Consider the following 16347-nt stretch of genomic DNA (forward strand, 5'->3'; position numbering starts at 1 on the left):
GTCATACTAGCTAGGACAAATGCACAAGACGGACGGTCATCTCCACGGCAAAGCTTATATACTTCATGGGCAAACCGTGGTACATTTCGACATCGAAAGTAGTGGAATAAATGCACACGGTGTGCTCCAAAGGGCAAGAAGGATTGAAATGAGTGGAATGACGGCACGCGGCATGCAACCTAGGTTGAGAATTGGGTGGAACTGTGTTGACGATAGATTCCATGCGTGGTTTTGTGAAGAATGGGTTCTATAGTTTTAATCGAGAGAGGATATCTTGTTAGTTCAAATCTGTATATATAGTGCTATGTATGTCTAATATTCAAATGCGGTAGTGATGCCCTCCAAGTGACATGATCGAATAATCAGATGTCTAAAAGTATCAAGAGTCAAGGACCTATCGACCCAATACCTCACCAACCCAATCCGTCTGCACGGCACTGACACCTCTCGCATAGCTACGATTAGTAAAGACAAACTCATTATACAGAATTGCCTCAACCCTCTTCCCAAACAACACGCTCGATGGGTGAATAGCCACCGTCTGGTTGCCGACAATGGTTCGATACGACCCGTCGGGAACAAGACGAGCAGTGTTTGTTCCGAACCCTGTAAGAAAGCTTTTGAGAACGGGTACCGCTGATAGTGCATCACAAGGGGGACGGTTTTCGTTGGATTCGTGAAGGAGCTTGGCATTTTTGCACTGGGTAGTGAGCTGCTTGCGGACGTCCTACTACATGTTAGTGATGACTGTCATGAATAGAAAGAAAGAAGAATAAAAAATAAGAACTCACCATGACAGATTGCATTGCTCGATGGGAAACCATATGCCGCTCAGCCCAAGCCTTTCGGTCCGTGTTATCTGCTGCATAACCCTGAACTGTGGCTAGCATAGTGAGATGATCACCCTCTCTCCGGTAAAGATCCCGACGAGCCTGTTCTGCTTGTTCCTTTTTTTCCTCGGAGTTGATATTCAAGAAAATATTCTCAACGCTCAGACACGAAATAACATCAATCACATCTAGCAGGCAACCCTGACTATGGCCGGCGGCTTCCAAAAGCACTCTACCCAATGGCGGAGTGAGCGGCAGTTTTGCAATATGCAATCCAGTCTCGCTGACCTTGCCCGTTTCGTCCAGAGCTTGAATATTGAGTAGCTGGAGTAGAGCCTGTTCTAGAGCTTCTCGCGGAGGTCGTGTCAAAAAGGGGAAATTCATGATATCGTCAACGCCGCGGGCTTTCATGGTCAAAAGACTCTGGCTCAGATCACAGCGCAAAATTTCAGGCGTGTTGGTCTCGTCCAGTGTTAAATAGTCTGCTTCCGTATATAGTCGATAGCACTTTCCCGGAGCTTCTCGGCCAGCTCGTCCCTTTCGCTGGATTGCAGCCGACTTGGAAATTGGCTTCACCAACAGCGAGTCAAGACCAAGTCGAGAACGGAATTGTTTCATTTTGGCTTTCCCGCAGTCGACCACGAAACGAACACCGGAAACAGTGACGGACGTCTCGGCAATATTGGTGGCCAGGATGATTTTTCTTGTTCGAGGCGGTGCCGGCGCAAAGACACGTTGCTGAGCAGCCTGGGGAAGTGCAGCGAACAAGGGTAAAACAAGAACTTTTGGTAATGACGGGTCTATTCCAATGGCGTATTCATTTATGAGATTTTCCAGATTCTCTACCGTTTCTTGGCCGGTAAGGAAAACCAGGATGTCTCCTGGCATTGGTTCTTTGACATGAATGGTGAAAATGGTCTTGAGAGCCGCATCTAAAAAGTCATGGACGGGTTCTGGAGAGTATATCGTCTCAACAGGGAACTGTCGACCCTTGATATGGCAGACCGAGATTTGGCTGTCCTGAGTATTCTGGTTGCTGGTGTCTGTGCTTGTGATTTTGGCCTGGTCTCGATCATGACCAAAAAAGTCTTGCAGACTTTCCATATCAGCTGTGGCACTCATTGCAATAACTTTCAACGGAATGCCTCCCCGGCCCTCGTTCTTGCTAGCAAGAATTTTCCTCAAAAACCCGAGCACCAAATCAACGTTGACCCCTCTTTCGTGAACTTCATCGACAACCACAACACTATACTTTGTTAACCAAGGATCATGAAGCATTTCCTGCAGCAACATCCCGTCCGTGAGGAACTTGACTTTTGTGCTTGGCGATGTCGATGTATCGAAACGAACCGAGTATCCCACTCTACTCGCCGGCGACGATTTCCCCAAAGGCGTACCCATTTCTTCAGCAACTCGTCTAGCCAACGAAATCGCCGCGACTCGTCTGGGTTGGGTGATTGCAATGCACCCGCCAACTGTGATTTCCTTCTTGGTGCTGCCATCCTCCTGGTTTATTATCTTGACCTTTTTTGGCTGACAAAACGCCTCGTCCGCTAAAAACTGAGGCACCTGTGTACTTTTACCGCTTCCAGTCTCACCGACAAGTAGCATGACATTGTTGTTTCCTTTTAGCTGTTGACGAATCTCATCTGCGTGGGCGAAAATTGGCAACGTTTTGCGGGTCGTGTACAAGGCGTTTGCTTTTTCTCGAAGCGATGAAAACGAAGGTTGATTATTCGATTGTGGTCGCGCAGGTTTTTTGCTATTGTTCGTCCATTTCCTCTTGTCGCTATCATTCGTAGATTTGCCATCATTGGTAAATTTGTGAGCAGACTTCTCGGACGATCGCAAAGGCACCACCACGGATTCTGGAATTATTCGCTGTTGCTGCTGCTGTTGTTCTTCCGAATTTTCCTCCGGTTGTACATCTCTCTTGCGCTTTTTGCTGCTTGCCGATTTGGACTTTTTATTATTATTCGCCGGCTCCTGATGTTTTTTATCAGAAGATATGTGGTGGTCTTGCTTCTTCAGCTCTGGCTGCTTGTTGCTGTTGCTGTTGCTGTTGGTGGTGGCAGGCTTGTCGTCGTCGGAATCGTCAAATCGCGTATGCACTCGTTCCGGCATGTTGCTAATTATTCACAGAAGGGAAAAAAAAAAAAAATCAATTCGTAAAGCTCAAATAAAAAAGAAAGCAATCGCTGGGGTATCTGAATATGCGCAAGTGGTTGTTTGTAACTTTGTGTCGCGGTGGTTCTTTGCTCCTGCCGAGATTTTTTTTTTTCGGCGGTCCACCGATTAAGCTTATCGATAAGGCTGGCTTGGTTGGCATTGAATATTGATGTCACTACTGGTTAACTAGTCAACAATGTATAAGACTATAAATAATAATAATGGAGGAATTCCGAATTGGCAAACAAGTAAAATGTACATTATATTCGTAGATTCGTAATTACAATATACATTCCATCTGAGGCTGTTTGGTCTATGCTCTACATCTTGGGTATCCAAAGAAAACAACAATGGAACGCTCTCCACGCCTTTCCCGGAAACAAACGACGGCTTACGGGTCAGTAGAAAGCTGTGCAGCGGTTCCTTTGTCACCCGTGATGCTCACATCACCAGCCCCAGCTCCAGGGCCAAGGCCAGAGCTAGAGGTAGGATGAGGAAGAAGATCCCAAGGGGATGGACGACCAGGGGCTCTCTCCAACGCCTGGGTTGACGTTTCGATGCACCACAGACCGTCTCCTTTCGATTTGACGATATAGGGCGGGAAGAGGTGTGACGGAGGTCGTTCTATTGTCGTCCAAAGACTCAGGTTCTGTTCCGAAACGTGGTCGGAAAATCCTGTTAGAGCCCGTAAGACTTGTAAGACTTGGTAATTTCGCAAAGAGTGAAAAAGGCATCACGCGTCACAAGTCAAAACAAGGACCTATCTATTTTGGTAAATTAGCTTTCGAACTGGCTATTAAAAAAACAGATCAACGTATAGATAACTAACTATACTAAATTCTTGACGGATTTATAAAGTGAAATCTGCAATGGTGGTCGAGATATTACCGTAATAAGGGCGTATAAGCTGTTGTTCTTGACCGCTCGTGAAAGATACTGAGATAGTCAAGAAGAACTACAACCCCCAGCCTCTAACGCGTTTAAAAACAAAAGCACGCTCGTTCCTAAGGCCCAGCTCGGCCCACTCATCAGTCACTTCGTTGTAACCCCAATAGCCCTTCCAGACCAGTTTGGTGTTTTTAGAAGTATTGGGCGCCGACCTGGTGGCGCCTACTGCGCGGGCTGTGTTGGAGGACCGTAGCCCGAGATGGCCAATCAATGTTCTATTGGGACCAATGCCGTCTGTCTCAAACACCAGGTCTCGGGGATCGTGTTCCGAGGCTTCGCTGGCTTTCTGAACGATAGACGCCACCAAATCAGTCCGTGAGTCAGACTCGTCAGAGTCTTGGGCGACAGGAGCCGCGAGGTGCCAATGACCGCGATGGGCCTTGTGTAAAGCATTCATGGCCACTGCTGGAACTGGAGGTCCATCTGCAGATGCCTCTGAAGGAAGTTCCGGCCTTTTTCGCGGAGGTTGCCGAGGGCCTGGTTGAGCAGCGGCCACGTTTTCTTTGTTGATATAAGGTACGACATCTGGGGGCTCCGTCGTAGTAACGAGAGTAATTATCGATCCATCCGGGAAGAAGCGGAGGTAGCGGTAATATGTGACAATATGGATAGGCGAGTTCCATGCCGCCGTGGAAAAAGATGAAGCCCCTCCAGGGCGGGTATAGTTGACTGTGTTGATATAAATTCCGGTAAACCTGATACGTGGGAAGCGCTGAAACACCTGGCTCCAAGTGGAAAGCGGATCGGGTACCTGTACTGGACGTCCACGCGGAAACGGCGTATATCGCGGAGTTAGATTGTGATAAGGGTTGCCGAGCAAGTCACACGCAAACGAGTAGTGCATGCCCTCAAAGCCAAATTCTTGTCCCTGGCATAATCTCTTCCAGATATGCTGTTCATAGGCAAAATGAAAAGCGAAGCGTTTGCAAACCAAAGCCATGCGAGAAAAGCATGCAGGATCCATCACTGCGATGTGCCGGAGAATCTCGATGAGGACATCGTTTGGAACGTTGGCAATAGGGCATGGCGGTGGAGGCGTCCCCTTGATGAATGGCTCGGCCTGGGGTATGGGAAGACCGGCGAACGATGCGATTAATTCTGGCGTTGGCAGCAGTTCAACCTCTTCTGTTTTATTTTCTGTTGGCTCTGGAGCCTTGTCAGACTGCGTCTGGACTGGTTTCCCCGGGAAATGCTTGTTTCTATATGTTTTATCGATGGCCGCGTCCAGCTTCACAAGCGTTAGCATTAAAAAAAAAAAAGAACATTTTGCAGCTAAGGAGTCATACCCTGTAGGCCTTGCGATAATGAGCAAGGCTATCACCTAAACTGCCTTCAGCCTCTTTTTCAACGGCCTTTTCAAAATGCTCCAATGCCGAGCGGGGCTCTTTCTGTGGAATGCGCTGAAAGGTATCCTCGTCATCAGCTGTCCGCAAAGTCAGTTGCTGCTCTGTTCGTTGCACAATCTCGTCATAGTCGCGGCCCAGATCCTCTTCGATCTCCTCGTTGCGATCAGCTGCGTCGTGCCGAGTGGGAGGCAACTTATCCAAGTGCGACCCCGCCAAGTGCGAAGACGAGTGATCCTGCTTGGAGGAAGAAGAGGATTTATTTCGACGAGATACTTCTTCACGCCACTGGCGCCGAAAAGCGTTGAGCTCTGCATTATCCTCCATCTTTGCAACGATTGATCTAGAGGTGAGAGTGTATCGAGGTTAAGCGACAAGTCGTTGGCGCACCAGCGACGGCGTCGCCTGTGAGATTCGCCAGCGACGATGAGAAACGTACAGCGTCAGTCCGTCTACAACAACAACAACATGGAGAAACGCTTAAAGACCGATTCAAAAATACGTGACATGGCCAAGCAAGCTTGCAGCTTATCTCTTTCCTTTCCCACAAAAAGGCCGATAAAGTTGATAAGAGTTCTGGAGTTTACCGTCGGCTTAATTCCGAGGGGCGGGAAACTTCTAGGTCTCGCCTGCGGGCGCCGGCCCTAAACCGGATCGGGCGCAGATTCTAGAAAGTTTGACTCTGCGTCATGATAATCCGGATTCCTCACAGTCATCGCTTTTTTTTTCCAATTGCGCCCTCCATCCAATCTCGCCGTTTGTCGCCCGCTTGAAAGCCCGCGGCTGATATTTCCACACGCAGCGAATCTATCGGCACGGATACAGCAGGGGAGCGGCTTTTCTTGAATTGGCGAATGCATGTCCGCCTCCTCTGGGCCGAGTCGCTTGGATGCACGCCCACCACATACTGAAAACCAGGCACATCCCGATATAACACTGAGCGGCCAAGAGTGGGATGATCATGAGAAACGGACGATGACAGATAATCGATTTAATGGCGGTCCTTTGACCGCAACAACACAAGGGAGCGATGGGGTGCAGATTTCAGTCGGCCAACGGATGATGTCGGCTACCTGGGGCAGCATCCTCACCTCGCTTTTGGGTTGGTTGTCTTGTTAATTTTAAATACGAGGAAATATTATGCTAATGTGTGAAAAGTAACACCCCTTGACGTCGTGCGAGTCCGACTACAGTCGCAAACATCGAGCATCAATAATACGTCCAAATTCACGGCGTACACAACGCCCGCATTCAAGGAACTGCCAGCAAACATCGGTGTCACGGCATGCTGCCGAGAGGTCTTTTGGGTGGGAAACACGTCGGATATGTGTCTAGTTGGAAATGGCGCAGTCAGTCGAACTACGGCCATCGATTGCGCTGTTGAAGAGACACGACAGAAAACTTTTACCTCGACATTTGATGGAATGCGAAAGATTGCTCGAAACGAAGGGTTCACGACGCTCTGGCGCGGACTCAGCCCAACGCTTCTGATGGCAGTCCCCGGAAACGTGATTTATCTAGCAGGATACGAATGGTTGCGAGGAGATCCTCAAAGTCCACTTCCACGCCTTTTCAGCGACACCTATGTGCCATTGGTGGCTGGCAGTATGGCGCGGATTGCCGCAGCGTCTATGATCAGTCCAGTTGAGATGTTTCGCACACGACTACAAGCAACACCAGGAACTGGGACGACCCATTTCCGTGATACGCTGCAGAGTCTTCGCCAGATGACTGTGACTCGGGGCTACACCTCGCTCTGGCGGGGATTTACTCTGACCATGTGGCGAGATGTCCCCTTTTCGGGGCTGTATTGGTGGGGGTATGAAGCCATACGGAATGTGCTGACGGACCTTCGCCAGATGCGCGGTAGTCACAGCGAGGAAACGAGAGACACGAGAGATACGAGAAGCCGACGCTTTTCCCAGTCGCATCAGAGCTCGTCTACAACGTTTATTGACAGTTTTATCGCGGGATCTGTGTCCGGCGCCGCAGCAGCCTTGGTGACGACGCCCTTTGATGTTGGCAAAACGCGACAGCAAGTATTCCGACACAGTGGCGATGATATGTTTACCGCGGGGAAGACGCTGGCAACATCAGAGTTACGGCCAGAGCAGTTGTCAATGCCACGGTTCCTTCTTCACATCTTTCGACATGAAGGGCTTGGCGGGCTGTTCAGGGGATGGGTGGCACGTTGCATGAAGGTAGCGCCGGGGTGTGCCATTATGATTTCGAGCTATGAGATTGGCAAGAAGATGGCACAGGGGGTGAATAACCGCAAAATGCTTGACGGTGAACGGATTTAAATTTTTTTTTTTTGTTTCTGAAATACCCTCTTCTCTTTGCATTTTTTATTTGTTTCCGCCGTCTGAATTGCATATCCTGGTTTGGGCATATTATAGAGTTGTGCTTTGGTATTATATATTACATCCTTGCATATTTGTTGGTTTATTTCTGTACGGTGGTTACTTTGGACATGTATGTACTTTTACCAGACGAGAACTCTCGACTCACGATAATGGCAGTTGATTACACTGCGTGAATATAATCTACATTTACTAAATTTGACCCAATAGTAGAAGCCAAAGTCGATGAATTTCCAGCCCCTTGTATTAAATTATTGAAGAATGACCCATGGAAATATCCAAGGTCTGGACCAATTGAATTCGCCACGTTTGATCGTTACATATTGTATTCTCGACTCCACTGGACCAGATCCAGACTTTTTTTTTTCCCTTTCTCTGAAGCAGAGCTGTAACTAGTATTTTATTACAGAAAAATTTCAGGACTAGACTGCAAAGAAATTACCAAGCTATAGAACTTGCCACCCACCCGGCCGTTCCGAAGCTCGGTTCAATCATGCAGCGTTGAATTAAATCAAATGGGTTGGGCTCAGGTCTCGGAGCTGGGGAAGCTAGCTAGCTTAGCAGGCTAGTGCACTGATTGAGGTAGTAGCTGAGCTCGGCGAGTACACTAACCAGATGCAATCTTCACCCCTCTCAAGAAGAAAAAGAGAAAGAAAAAAAAGTACACCTTCCGAAAGTCGATTGGCGTAACGGCATTTTACCGGGACATCACGTTTCAACTTTCCTTTTTTTTCTCTTCTGCTTTGCAGCTTTGTGGAATCCGGGCTGCGCCACGGGGGGAGCTCCGTTTAAGTGCGTAAGAGGCGGATGTGTTCGGTCTGAAACGGTAACGGGGACTGGCAAGTAGTTCCGTTGGATCATGTGAGTCTGAGACAATAACTAATAGTATTAACAGGGCTCGTGCTTTGATATTTTATTATTGCAAGACCGGTATTATTATTACTGACGGTAACGGTGGTGGACTTCTTCCCGAGTCGACCCTCCTTGCTTAAATTGGGTGGAATTCAATTGTATTGTGAACAAGACGTACATAATGAAGAAGGTATTTATAATAGTTTCATATAATTATATATATTATAATATTATATATAATAATATATAATAATTCAGAATTGGAGAATTGCTACTCAGTGAATATACACTAGAGAGCTCGGCGCGGGACGGGCTATCGATAACAAGCCGGTATCCGCAAAGAGGGGAAGCTCCCAGCTGCATGAAGAGTTGACACCCACATTATAAGATGAGTATTATATCTGTACAGCTACATAATACATATAATAAATAAAATATATAAATAATAGATAAAATATATATATATATACATATAAAATATAACCTGCACTTCATTACGTTAATACCTGTAATACAGTACCAGTCAGAATACAATGAGGTGGGGTCCAGCTATGTTCCGCATTGGTGCAGCCCTATCAGCGTCGGCGCTGGGGTCTCCACCGGCCGGTATTTGGCCCGTTCAGGCAGGAACGTTTTCAACTGACCAGCTCTGAAGAGGAGGAAGAAGAAGAAGAAGAAGAAGAAGAAGAATTAAATATAAATAATATAAAATATATAATATGAAATAATAGATTCTACTAGATTACAATAGAATAGAATATAAATAGATGCATAGATAGATAATGTATACAGATAATGTATAGAGATGTAGTCATACAGCCAATGGCCTCCGGCGGCAGGAGCTCCCAGCTGATTCTTGCCGCCTCCGTCGTTGCCCCAGTTGGCAGTTGCCCCCCCCCCCAAAAGCGCCCTACTTTTCTCTCCCTTCTGCCGCCGCGCTCTTTCCCTCCCCTGCTTATACCTCTCTCTCTCCTCTCTATCTAGGCAGCTCCAGCTTTGCTTCTCGCTCTTTCGCCCTCTTCGGAGCCAGACTATGCATTGCCCCAGCTTTGTGCTGCATTCTTGACCCTCTGATCAGCTGCGCTGTGTTCTGCCCACCATATTACTACTAGTATCTCGTTTTCTTCTGTCCCTGTGGGACGGACGCAAAGCTAGCTACCCCCCCCCTCTCTCTAACTGACTGACCGCTCTCCCCTCCTCCTCCTCCCCCCGCCTTCCACCGCCAGAAAAGAAAGAAGAAGAGAAGAAAAAAAAAAAAAAAAAAGACACATGCAGACCATGCCACCTCGCACGTCTTTGACGAGCTCCTTTTCCGTTTCCGATGCGAACAACGAGGTGGTTTGTCCGCTGACCAACAATGACGGTTCCAATTGTCGAAAAAGATGCCTGGGGGTAAGCTCGCTCCCTCCCTCTCCCTTTCCGGTCGCTCATTCAAGCTGTGCGACAATTGGAGGATGAATTTCCCCAGTTTATACTCGTCAAAAAAATATTTACAAGCTCGCAGGAAAAGCGATACCGGTCCATGCAGGAGCACATTCGACGGGCTCACCCGAGCCACTACATACCGAAGCTCCCCGCTACCGAGGAAAGCTTCCTGCTCATGGTCAATACCCCACTGGATCAACGAGTCCATGTCGACCCCCAGCCAACCCCCTTGTCTGCACGGAAACACAACGGTCAGTATTTTCTTTTTGTCGACTGTCAATTAAATCGTGACTAATACTCAAGGTGCATGCAGACCCCTCCGATCGAGATGTCTACGTCGCCGACTCGAGCCCCCCTGTGACCCCGCGCACAATTGACGATGCCCACCCAGCTGCCGCCACGGCTGCTGTCGCTCTTGCGCAATTGCACCATCATCGCCTGGCCTCGGACTGGGAGTCGGAAATGGTGAGTTTTAAGAAATATATGTGTGTGCATCCGCAATTCTGACGGTAGAAGGATGGCCACTCGGACCATGACATGGGACGCGACCGCATGCGTTCCTCCATCGAGCTGCCTCCGTTGAGAGACCACTTCAAACAGGAGCCCCTGCCGCCGTTTCAGTCGTCGCGACCTCGAGAGCTGCTGCCGTCCATTCTGGGCCATTCACCGCCCGGTCGCTCGTCTACTTTGCCCCCGTTACAACGAAGTAAGGTCCAGAGGCCGCGCAAGTCGTCCATTACGCAAAGCGCTCGAAAGCCAAAACACGAGCGCACGAGATCTAAGGAATTTGGTCGTCGCAGCAGTATAAACGATCGAAAGGCACTGTCGGCAGAACCGCAGACGGCCGCGTGGGTACAAGGGAAGAGATGGGAGGATTTGATCGAGGCTGCTACATCTGCCACCGAAGTTGATGAAGATCGCGAGTTGACTCCGGTGAGTGCACTTTTCACAAAACTCAATGTTCAATTTTGCTGACAAAGTGAAAAAAATACAGGTTCCCCATTCGCCCTCCATGTCGACGCTCCTGAACAGTTCCGCGTCGCTTTCTTCAGCCAACAAGAATCGCAATTCTATGCCACCGTCTTTTCAGTCAGCTGGTTTGGCTCCGATACACCGCTCGTTTCAGGCACCTTCATATGCTGCATCGCCATTGCAAAAGTCGCTTACACCGCCGCCTCTTGATGTGCATCGCAGCCGAGATAGCGATCTCGAGCCATTCCCATCTATCGAGTCATCGCTCGATTCGGCATCGACTGCGTCCGGCAAGAACTTTCATATGTCGGCTAGCGGACTGCCCTCATCCGCAAATTCAGACTCCAGCCCGATGAATCACCTACATAACCACGTGCGACCTCATCACCATCGGTTTTCAAATCCCACCCCGTCCTCGTTTCGACACCGGGATATTCAAATATACTGCGCAAATTGCAACCGCGCGTGGCCGCTGCATGAATGCTACGCCTGTACAGAATGTATATGCGGCGTGTGCCGCGATTGCATTGGAATGTTTATCAGCAGCCCGCCCATGTCGATGGCGCGCCCCACGAGCAGTCCGAACAAGGGCCCCACGAGTATGCCAAACTATCCAGCTCCACGTGGGTGCCCACGATGCCGCACGGTGGGCGGCAAATGGAAAGCTTTCCAGTTGGACTTTCGATGAACTGGTAAAATATTATGACGATATAACGATGAAACACGACATACATCCCCTCCCCGTACAGGGTTTATAACGACACCAGTCACAACATATTCACGACATTGATGGCATTGGTCGCCTGACTGGAGTTTATATTCATTCTTTTGGCTACCGGCAGCAAATAACGGGCGTTTCTGGTCTATATCTTTTTTTTTTCTGTGAGAAAAAGCTGGTCTTTTTCAAATCATTTCTCTCTTGGGTTGTATCGGTAGCAAGGTGGCTTTTTGATTTTTGATTTTTGAATTTTGGTTTTTGGAGTTGGTCGGATTGGATGGCTTATGACCATGATTATCTGATTTTATCTTTCATTATTTTGGAAAGACTATCTAATGAATATAGCAACTTATTTACACTATGTTCTCACAACATTTGAACGGTTTGACACTTACTCAGCCCAGATGACGCTGCTCAAGCCATCCGCCTGACCGGGGGTTCCCTGGGCACCGACTTGAAGCTGGGCCACAAGCTCGCCGAGGGCACCGGTTTTGGGGTCGCGCTCGACAATGGCGACGTCGGACGAGGCCTGGTTGCCAATGGCGAGCAGCGTGCCGGCATTGTTGATGACAAACGTGCGCGGAGTCTTGCCGTACGAGGTGGTCAGGTTTGTATAAGTCAACGCACTGTCATCAACCGACGCCTGGAGCAACGCCATCGAGTCATTGGGAGGAAACGCCTGGTCATTGCGCATCGAGACATAAACATCCCTGTCCCCAGCAATACGCACTTCGGCGACATTCGCTGTGCTCGGGACTTCCTTGGGGTACGGCACAATCTCGTCACTCTCTTTGAGAACAAGACAGTTGTCCTTGTACGAGGCATTGTAGATACTAACCGTATTGGCCAGCTCATTGGAAATATAGAGCGCATAGACATTATTGCTGCTGTCATCACCATCAGTTTTGGCCCACCACGCGCCGTGTCGCGGCCCATTACCGCCCTTGACGGCAAAGGCATCGCATTGGTTGAGTTCTCCGCTGGCTTTGTCAATGGCAAAGATGTGGATTAGGTCAGATCCCAGATCCGGCGAGAGCACGTATGCACCCGTGGGATCGAGAAAGGTCTCGTGAGGGTGAGGCGCGTCCTGGCGCGAAGGGTCGGTGGGGGGACCGGGCAGTGTGAATTCAAATGTCTGCAGCGCAGTCGAGTCATCGGTGATGGGCAGTTTGAAGTTGGACACGGCGGATCCCTCGCTATTATCTTGTTAGACTTGTTTGCTATAAGCAAAGGAGGAAGAGACATACTAATGCGCAATAGCCAAATACTCCCTCCCATCATTATCCTCATAAATCACACTGGCCACACCACCAGGCAACGTAGTCGCTTTGGCAGTCTGGCTCAACGAGCCATTGGCCGCAACAGCAAAACTAGACAGCGTGCCATTTCCAGAGTTTGCGCTACTGCCAGACTCGTCGACGCAGTAGAGTGTGCTGCTGCCGGCGTCAAAGGTCACCCAACTGGGCATTTCGCCGCAGGCTTGCAGCGAGTTTGCGAGTGTCAGCTTGCGGGCTGCGGTGTCGAGGGAGAGTGTGTAGACATGGCCGTCGTAGTGTGACACGTACAGGGTTGATGGGGTAGAGGTGTTTGTTGTTGGAAGGGCCCAGATGGTGGTTGTGACCAAGGGGAGAGCGGCGGCGAGACGAGAGAGGACGTGCATTTTTTATGTTGGTGTTGAAGATGAAGGATATTCGTCGATGTCAAATGTTGGTAAATGTTTTTGTGTTGACAAGTTTATGTATCCTGTACTGCAAGTGTTAGTCCCTAGCTGCCGATCCCGGAATGCTGTTTGTTTACTTTGGCTTTCGGTCTCAACAAAAGATATAGAAAACTTAACGACCTACGGACGCTATAAATAAATAATAATACATACGTATCCGAACAAATTCTTTAAAATCCCCCGAGAACCCGAGAGCATAAAAGCAAAAAAGCAAAAAGTGCATCGCTAGCCCCAACACAAGGTAGTACCGCGGTTTGACTAGTAACTGTAGTACAACCTTATACAGCTAAGGTGGCCTTTGCTGACGCGGATCAGCGAGGTTTATTTTCTTTGCATTGGCTGGTTTGTCGAGGGGCTAAGACTGCTAAAGGTTAAGATCTTAGTAAGAAGGGGGGTTTGTTTCGAGTTTATTCGTAGGTTAATTTATTATTAATAGTACGTAGCAATAATAATAATGGCTTGGATCTTGATTCTGTAACACTAACTACGGAGTACAGGGTGTCATATATGTGTTTTAACTTGTAAATCCGAGCCGATCTAAGTGTCTATTTTGGATAAATGGATTGGTAAATCACGATGCAACAGTAATAATATACTCTGGTAATTGATCAATTACATTTATGTCATCTCTTGAATCTTACTGAAGAACAGCCCCGCCCCATTCCCAAAAGGGAAAATGGGTAATACATATAGGGATTTGATAGCGCCACGGGACTTTACTAGAGAAACACTTGTATAATTTATCTTTTTTATGTATTTCTTTGTCATTAAGAAATTAAGCTTCCTATCTAAATTATTAGGCTATTACATTTAAAAAAAGGTATTTAATCTATCATCTAGGGTTAGCAAGGCTACTTATCTCAACATATATATATCATAAGATTTTTTCTGCTTGTGTTATGACTGGAGCTACTTCGAGTATCGCAGAACCGAGAAACCCTATCATGAGGCTACTCAGTGCTGGAGAGACCTCGAATTAGTACATATATAAGATCGAGGACGCAAAATCCAAAACCAGGAGACTGTTCAAATGTTCAATGTTGATACCATACTAACACCCTTATTCTTTCTTTTTTGCTATCTCCCTTTCTTCTTCAGATTTCCCCTCTTGCCTTAATAGCTATGATAGTTTACCAAACGTTGCCGGCCCTTTCCTTTATAATAGCGAATCCTGTGCCTGACATTGTTTAAAGTCCACACCAGTAGAGGACAGCCATAGAACGGGCATAAAGCTTGTGGACAAGGAAGCTGAAAGAAGATAGGTCAACCACGAGAAAGATCGACGCTGTAGAGAATTAGCATCCATCCATCAGGGAGGTTTGAACATAATCCTTACCCAAAAATACAAGTCAAATAGTAAAATCCACAGCACATCCGACAAGAGGGCCCGATTATCGTCCCGAGATTAAACGCAGTCTGCTCTTGAGGAAATCACCCTCGAGTGGCTTCTTCCATGGGCACCAAAGATATCATCAACAACAGCTTGTTCAAGCAGTAACAAACCCACCACAAAAAGTATATAGTAAATAGGAACAAAGTAGGTTCGGTGGCCACATGCGTCTGCAATTCTTCAAAGATTAGCTGACGATTCACTTCCGGTGCCGCAAAAGATTGGCATGTTCAGCTGCCACCTTGTGATGTCGCTGATTAGCCAGAAAATCATGCTCTTCCACAAATGCTGTTCCCCGGTCGATGGCGGCTTCGCTGACCTCCGCGAACACTACTTTTGCATACTGCGACGGTGGCAAATCATGTGGGAAAGCGAGCCTGAGGCCTCCTTGACGCCTGACCACCCCCGGCGGCCCAATCTTGTTCAATTGCACTGCTCTGCTTCGACTGGCATATATTTCGACTTGTCGTTGATTGCTCTTCAATTCGCGCGCAGTTCACTCTACCAACAACATTGGAGGACATTGCAGAGCGGATAAATGCGCTGCCACCGCCAGCGAGATGTCCGCAGGCGACACGCGCCGTGTTGCATGCCTGTCTGGCGTTGCGTATCCTAGTCCATTTGGGCCTGAAAGTCATTGCATGCTCCAGTTTCTGGATCTGGAGTGTGCAACACGCACTGTGTTATTTTGAATGTGCTCTGCTGCTGGCGCTAAGGTGGCCGTTGGGATCCCAATTGGGATCTCAGGGGGGGTTGTTCTATCCCAGGTTTTTCTCAGGCAGGGTTGGTTTTTCCCAGGTTTCATCCTGGTGGATTTGTAATTTCTCAATTGGGAAATAAGCTCTCAGTAAAGAATTTTGGGATTTCCTAAATAGGAAATAATATTTCTCGTTTCTTATTTAGGAAATCCTAATTTTAAATTAAAAATTGAGATTTCCCATTTCTTATCCTAATTAAGATTTGGGAAATGATCTATACACGGAGATATCTACTAGACCTACAGCAAGATAGAATATTAAATAATTATTACCCTAATATCTATCACTATCATCAAAGCTGACAGGGTAATAAACATCAAATTAATATTAAATAGCTGGTGAAACTGCTACAAGCACAGCTTAATAAAGATATTAATCACAACTATATCCTATTCAGTTCCTATAGTTCATATAATACACTATTCAAATTCACTTACGCTGCTTATAGTTATACTATAGTCAGAAAAGAGACCACATCTTAACTCTGGAAGAAGGTCTCCCGTAAAATAAAGATCCATCAGATTCTCTAGAAGGAGCAAGGCTCGAGCATCCCAGTTGTTCTTAGAGCTATTGATCTGCAAGACGGTTATTTGCTTCATAGAGCTAGTGAAATCCGACATATACTACTTATGGCCTAGGAGGGTGAGGTTTTAGAGAAAACCCAGCATTAAACACTACAACATGAGATATTAAGATCAAAAAACAAATCTGTAGACTTAGGGTCATCCATCAGGATCTACGATTTAACAACATGTTATGGAATGAGGAACTGGGTCGAGTTGTAATCATTGACTTTCATCGGTCTCGCATAGACCCTCGGCCGACGACCAAACGGGCACGATCTTCGAAGGGATCACTC

The 16347-nt window shown here is 47.6% G+C and overlaps 5 protein-coding genes across 5 annotated transcripts; 2 read left to right on the plus strand and 3 right to left on the minus strand.

Annotated features, from left to right (window-relative positions):
- Nucleotides 1-394: 394 nt before the first annotated feature.
- TRUGW13939_05984 (uncharacterized protein) lies at nt 395-2954 on the minus strand (the record flags this gene model as incomplete). The annotated part of the gene is made up of 2 exons (XM_035489141.1): nt 395-727; nt 792-2954. The coding sequence occupies 2 exons, from the start codon at nt 2952-2954 to the stop codon at nt 395-397; spliced, it is 2496 nt and encodes an 831-aa protein (XP_035345034.1).
- Nucleotides 2955-3954: 1000 nt separating this feature from the next.
- On the minus strand, nt 3955-5617 carry TRUGW13939_05985 (uncharacterized protein; the record flags this gene model as incomplete). The annotated part of the gene is made up of 2 exons (XM_035489142.1): nt 3955-5175; nt 5234-5617. 2 exons carry the CDS (start codon nt 5615-5617, stop codon nt 3955-3957), a joined length of 1605 nt encoding a protein of 534 aa, XP_035345035.1.
- A 531-nt stretch (nt 5618-6148) lies between these two features.
- On the plus strand, nt 6149-7593 carry TRUGW13939_05986 (uncharacterized protein; the record flags this gene model as incomplete). Its single annotated transcript, XM_035489143.1, has 2 exons — nt 6149-6392; nt 6449-7593. The coding sequence occupies 2 exons, from the start codon at nt 6149-6151 to the stop codon at nt 7591-7593; spliced, it is 1389 nt and encodes a 462-aa protein (XP_035345036.1).
- A 2434-nt stretch (nt 7594-10027) lies between these two features.
- TRUGW13939_05987 (uncharacterized protein) lies at nt 10028-11590 on the plus strand (the record flags this gene model as incomplete). The annotated part of the gene is made up of 4 exons (XM_035489144.1): nt 10028-10181; nt 10244-10395; nt 10444-10863; nt 10925-11590. 4 exons carry the CDS (start codon nt 10028-10030, stop codon nt 11588-11590), a joined length of 1392 nt encoding a protein of 463 aa, XP_035345037.1.
- Nucleotides 11591-12011: 421 nt separating this feature from the next.
- Nucleotides 12012-13280, minus strand: TRUGW13939_05988 (uncharacterized protein; the record flags this gene model as incomplete). Its single annotated transcript, XM_035489145.1, has 2 exons — nt 12012-12816; nt 12868-13280. 2 exons carry the CDS (start codon nt 13278-13280, stop codon nt 12012-12014), a joined length of 1218 nt encoding a protein of 405 aa, XP_035345038.1.
- Between the last annotated feature and the right edge of the window lie 3067 nt (nt 13281-16347).

This window comes from Talaromyces rugulosus, chromosome III, assembly GCF_013368755.1.
Source record: "Talaromyces rugulosus chromosome III, complete sequence".
Lineage (NCBI taxonomy): Eukaryota > Fungi > Ascomycota > Eurotiomycetes > Eurotiales > Trichocomaceae > Talaromyces > Talaromyces rugulosus.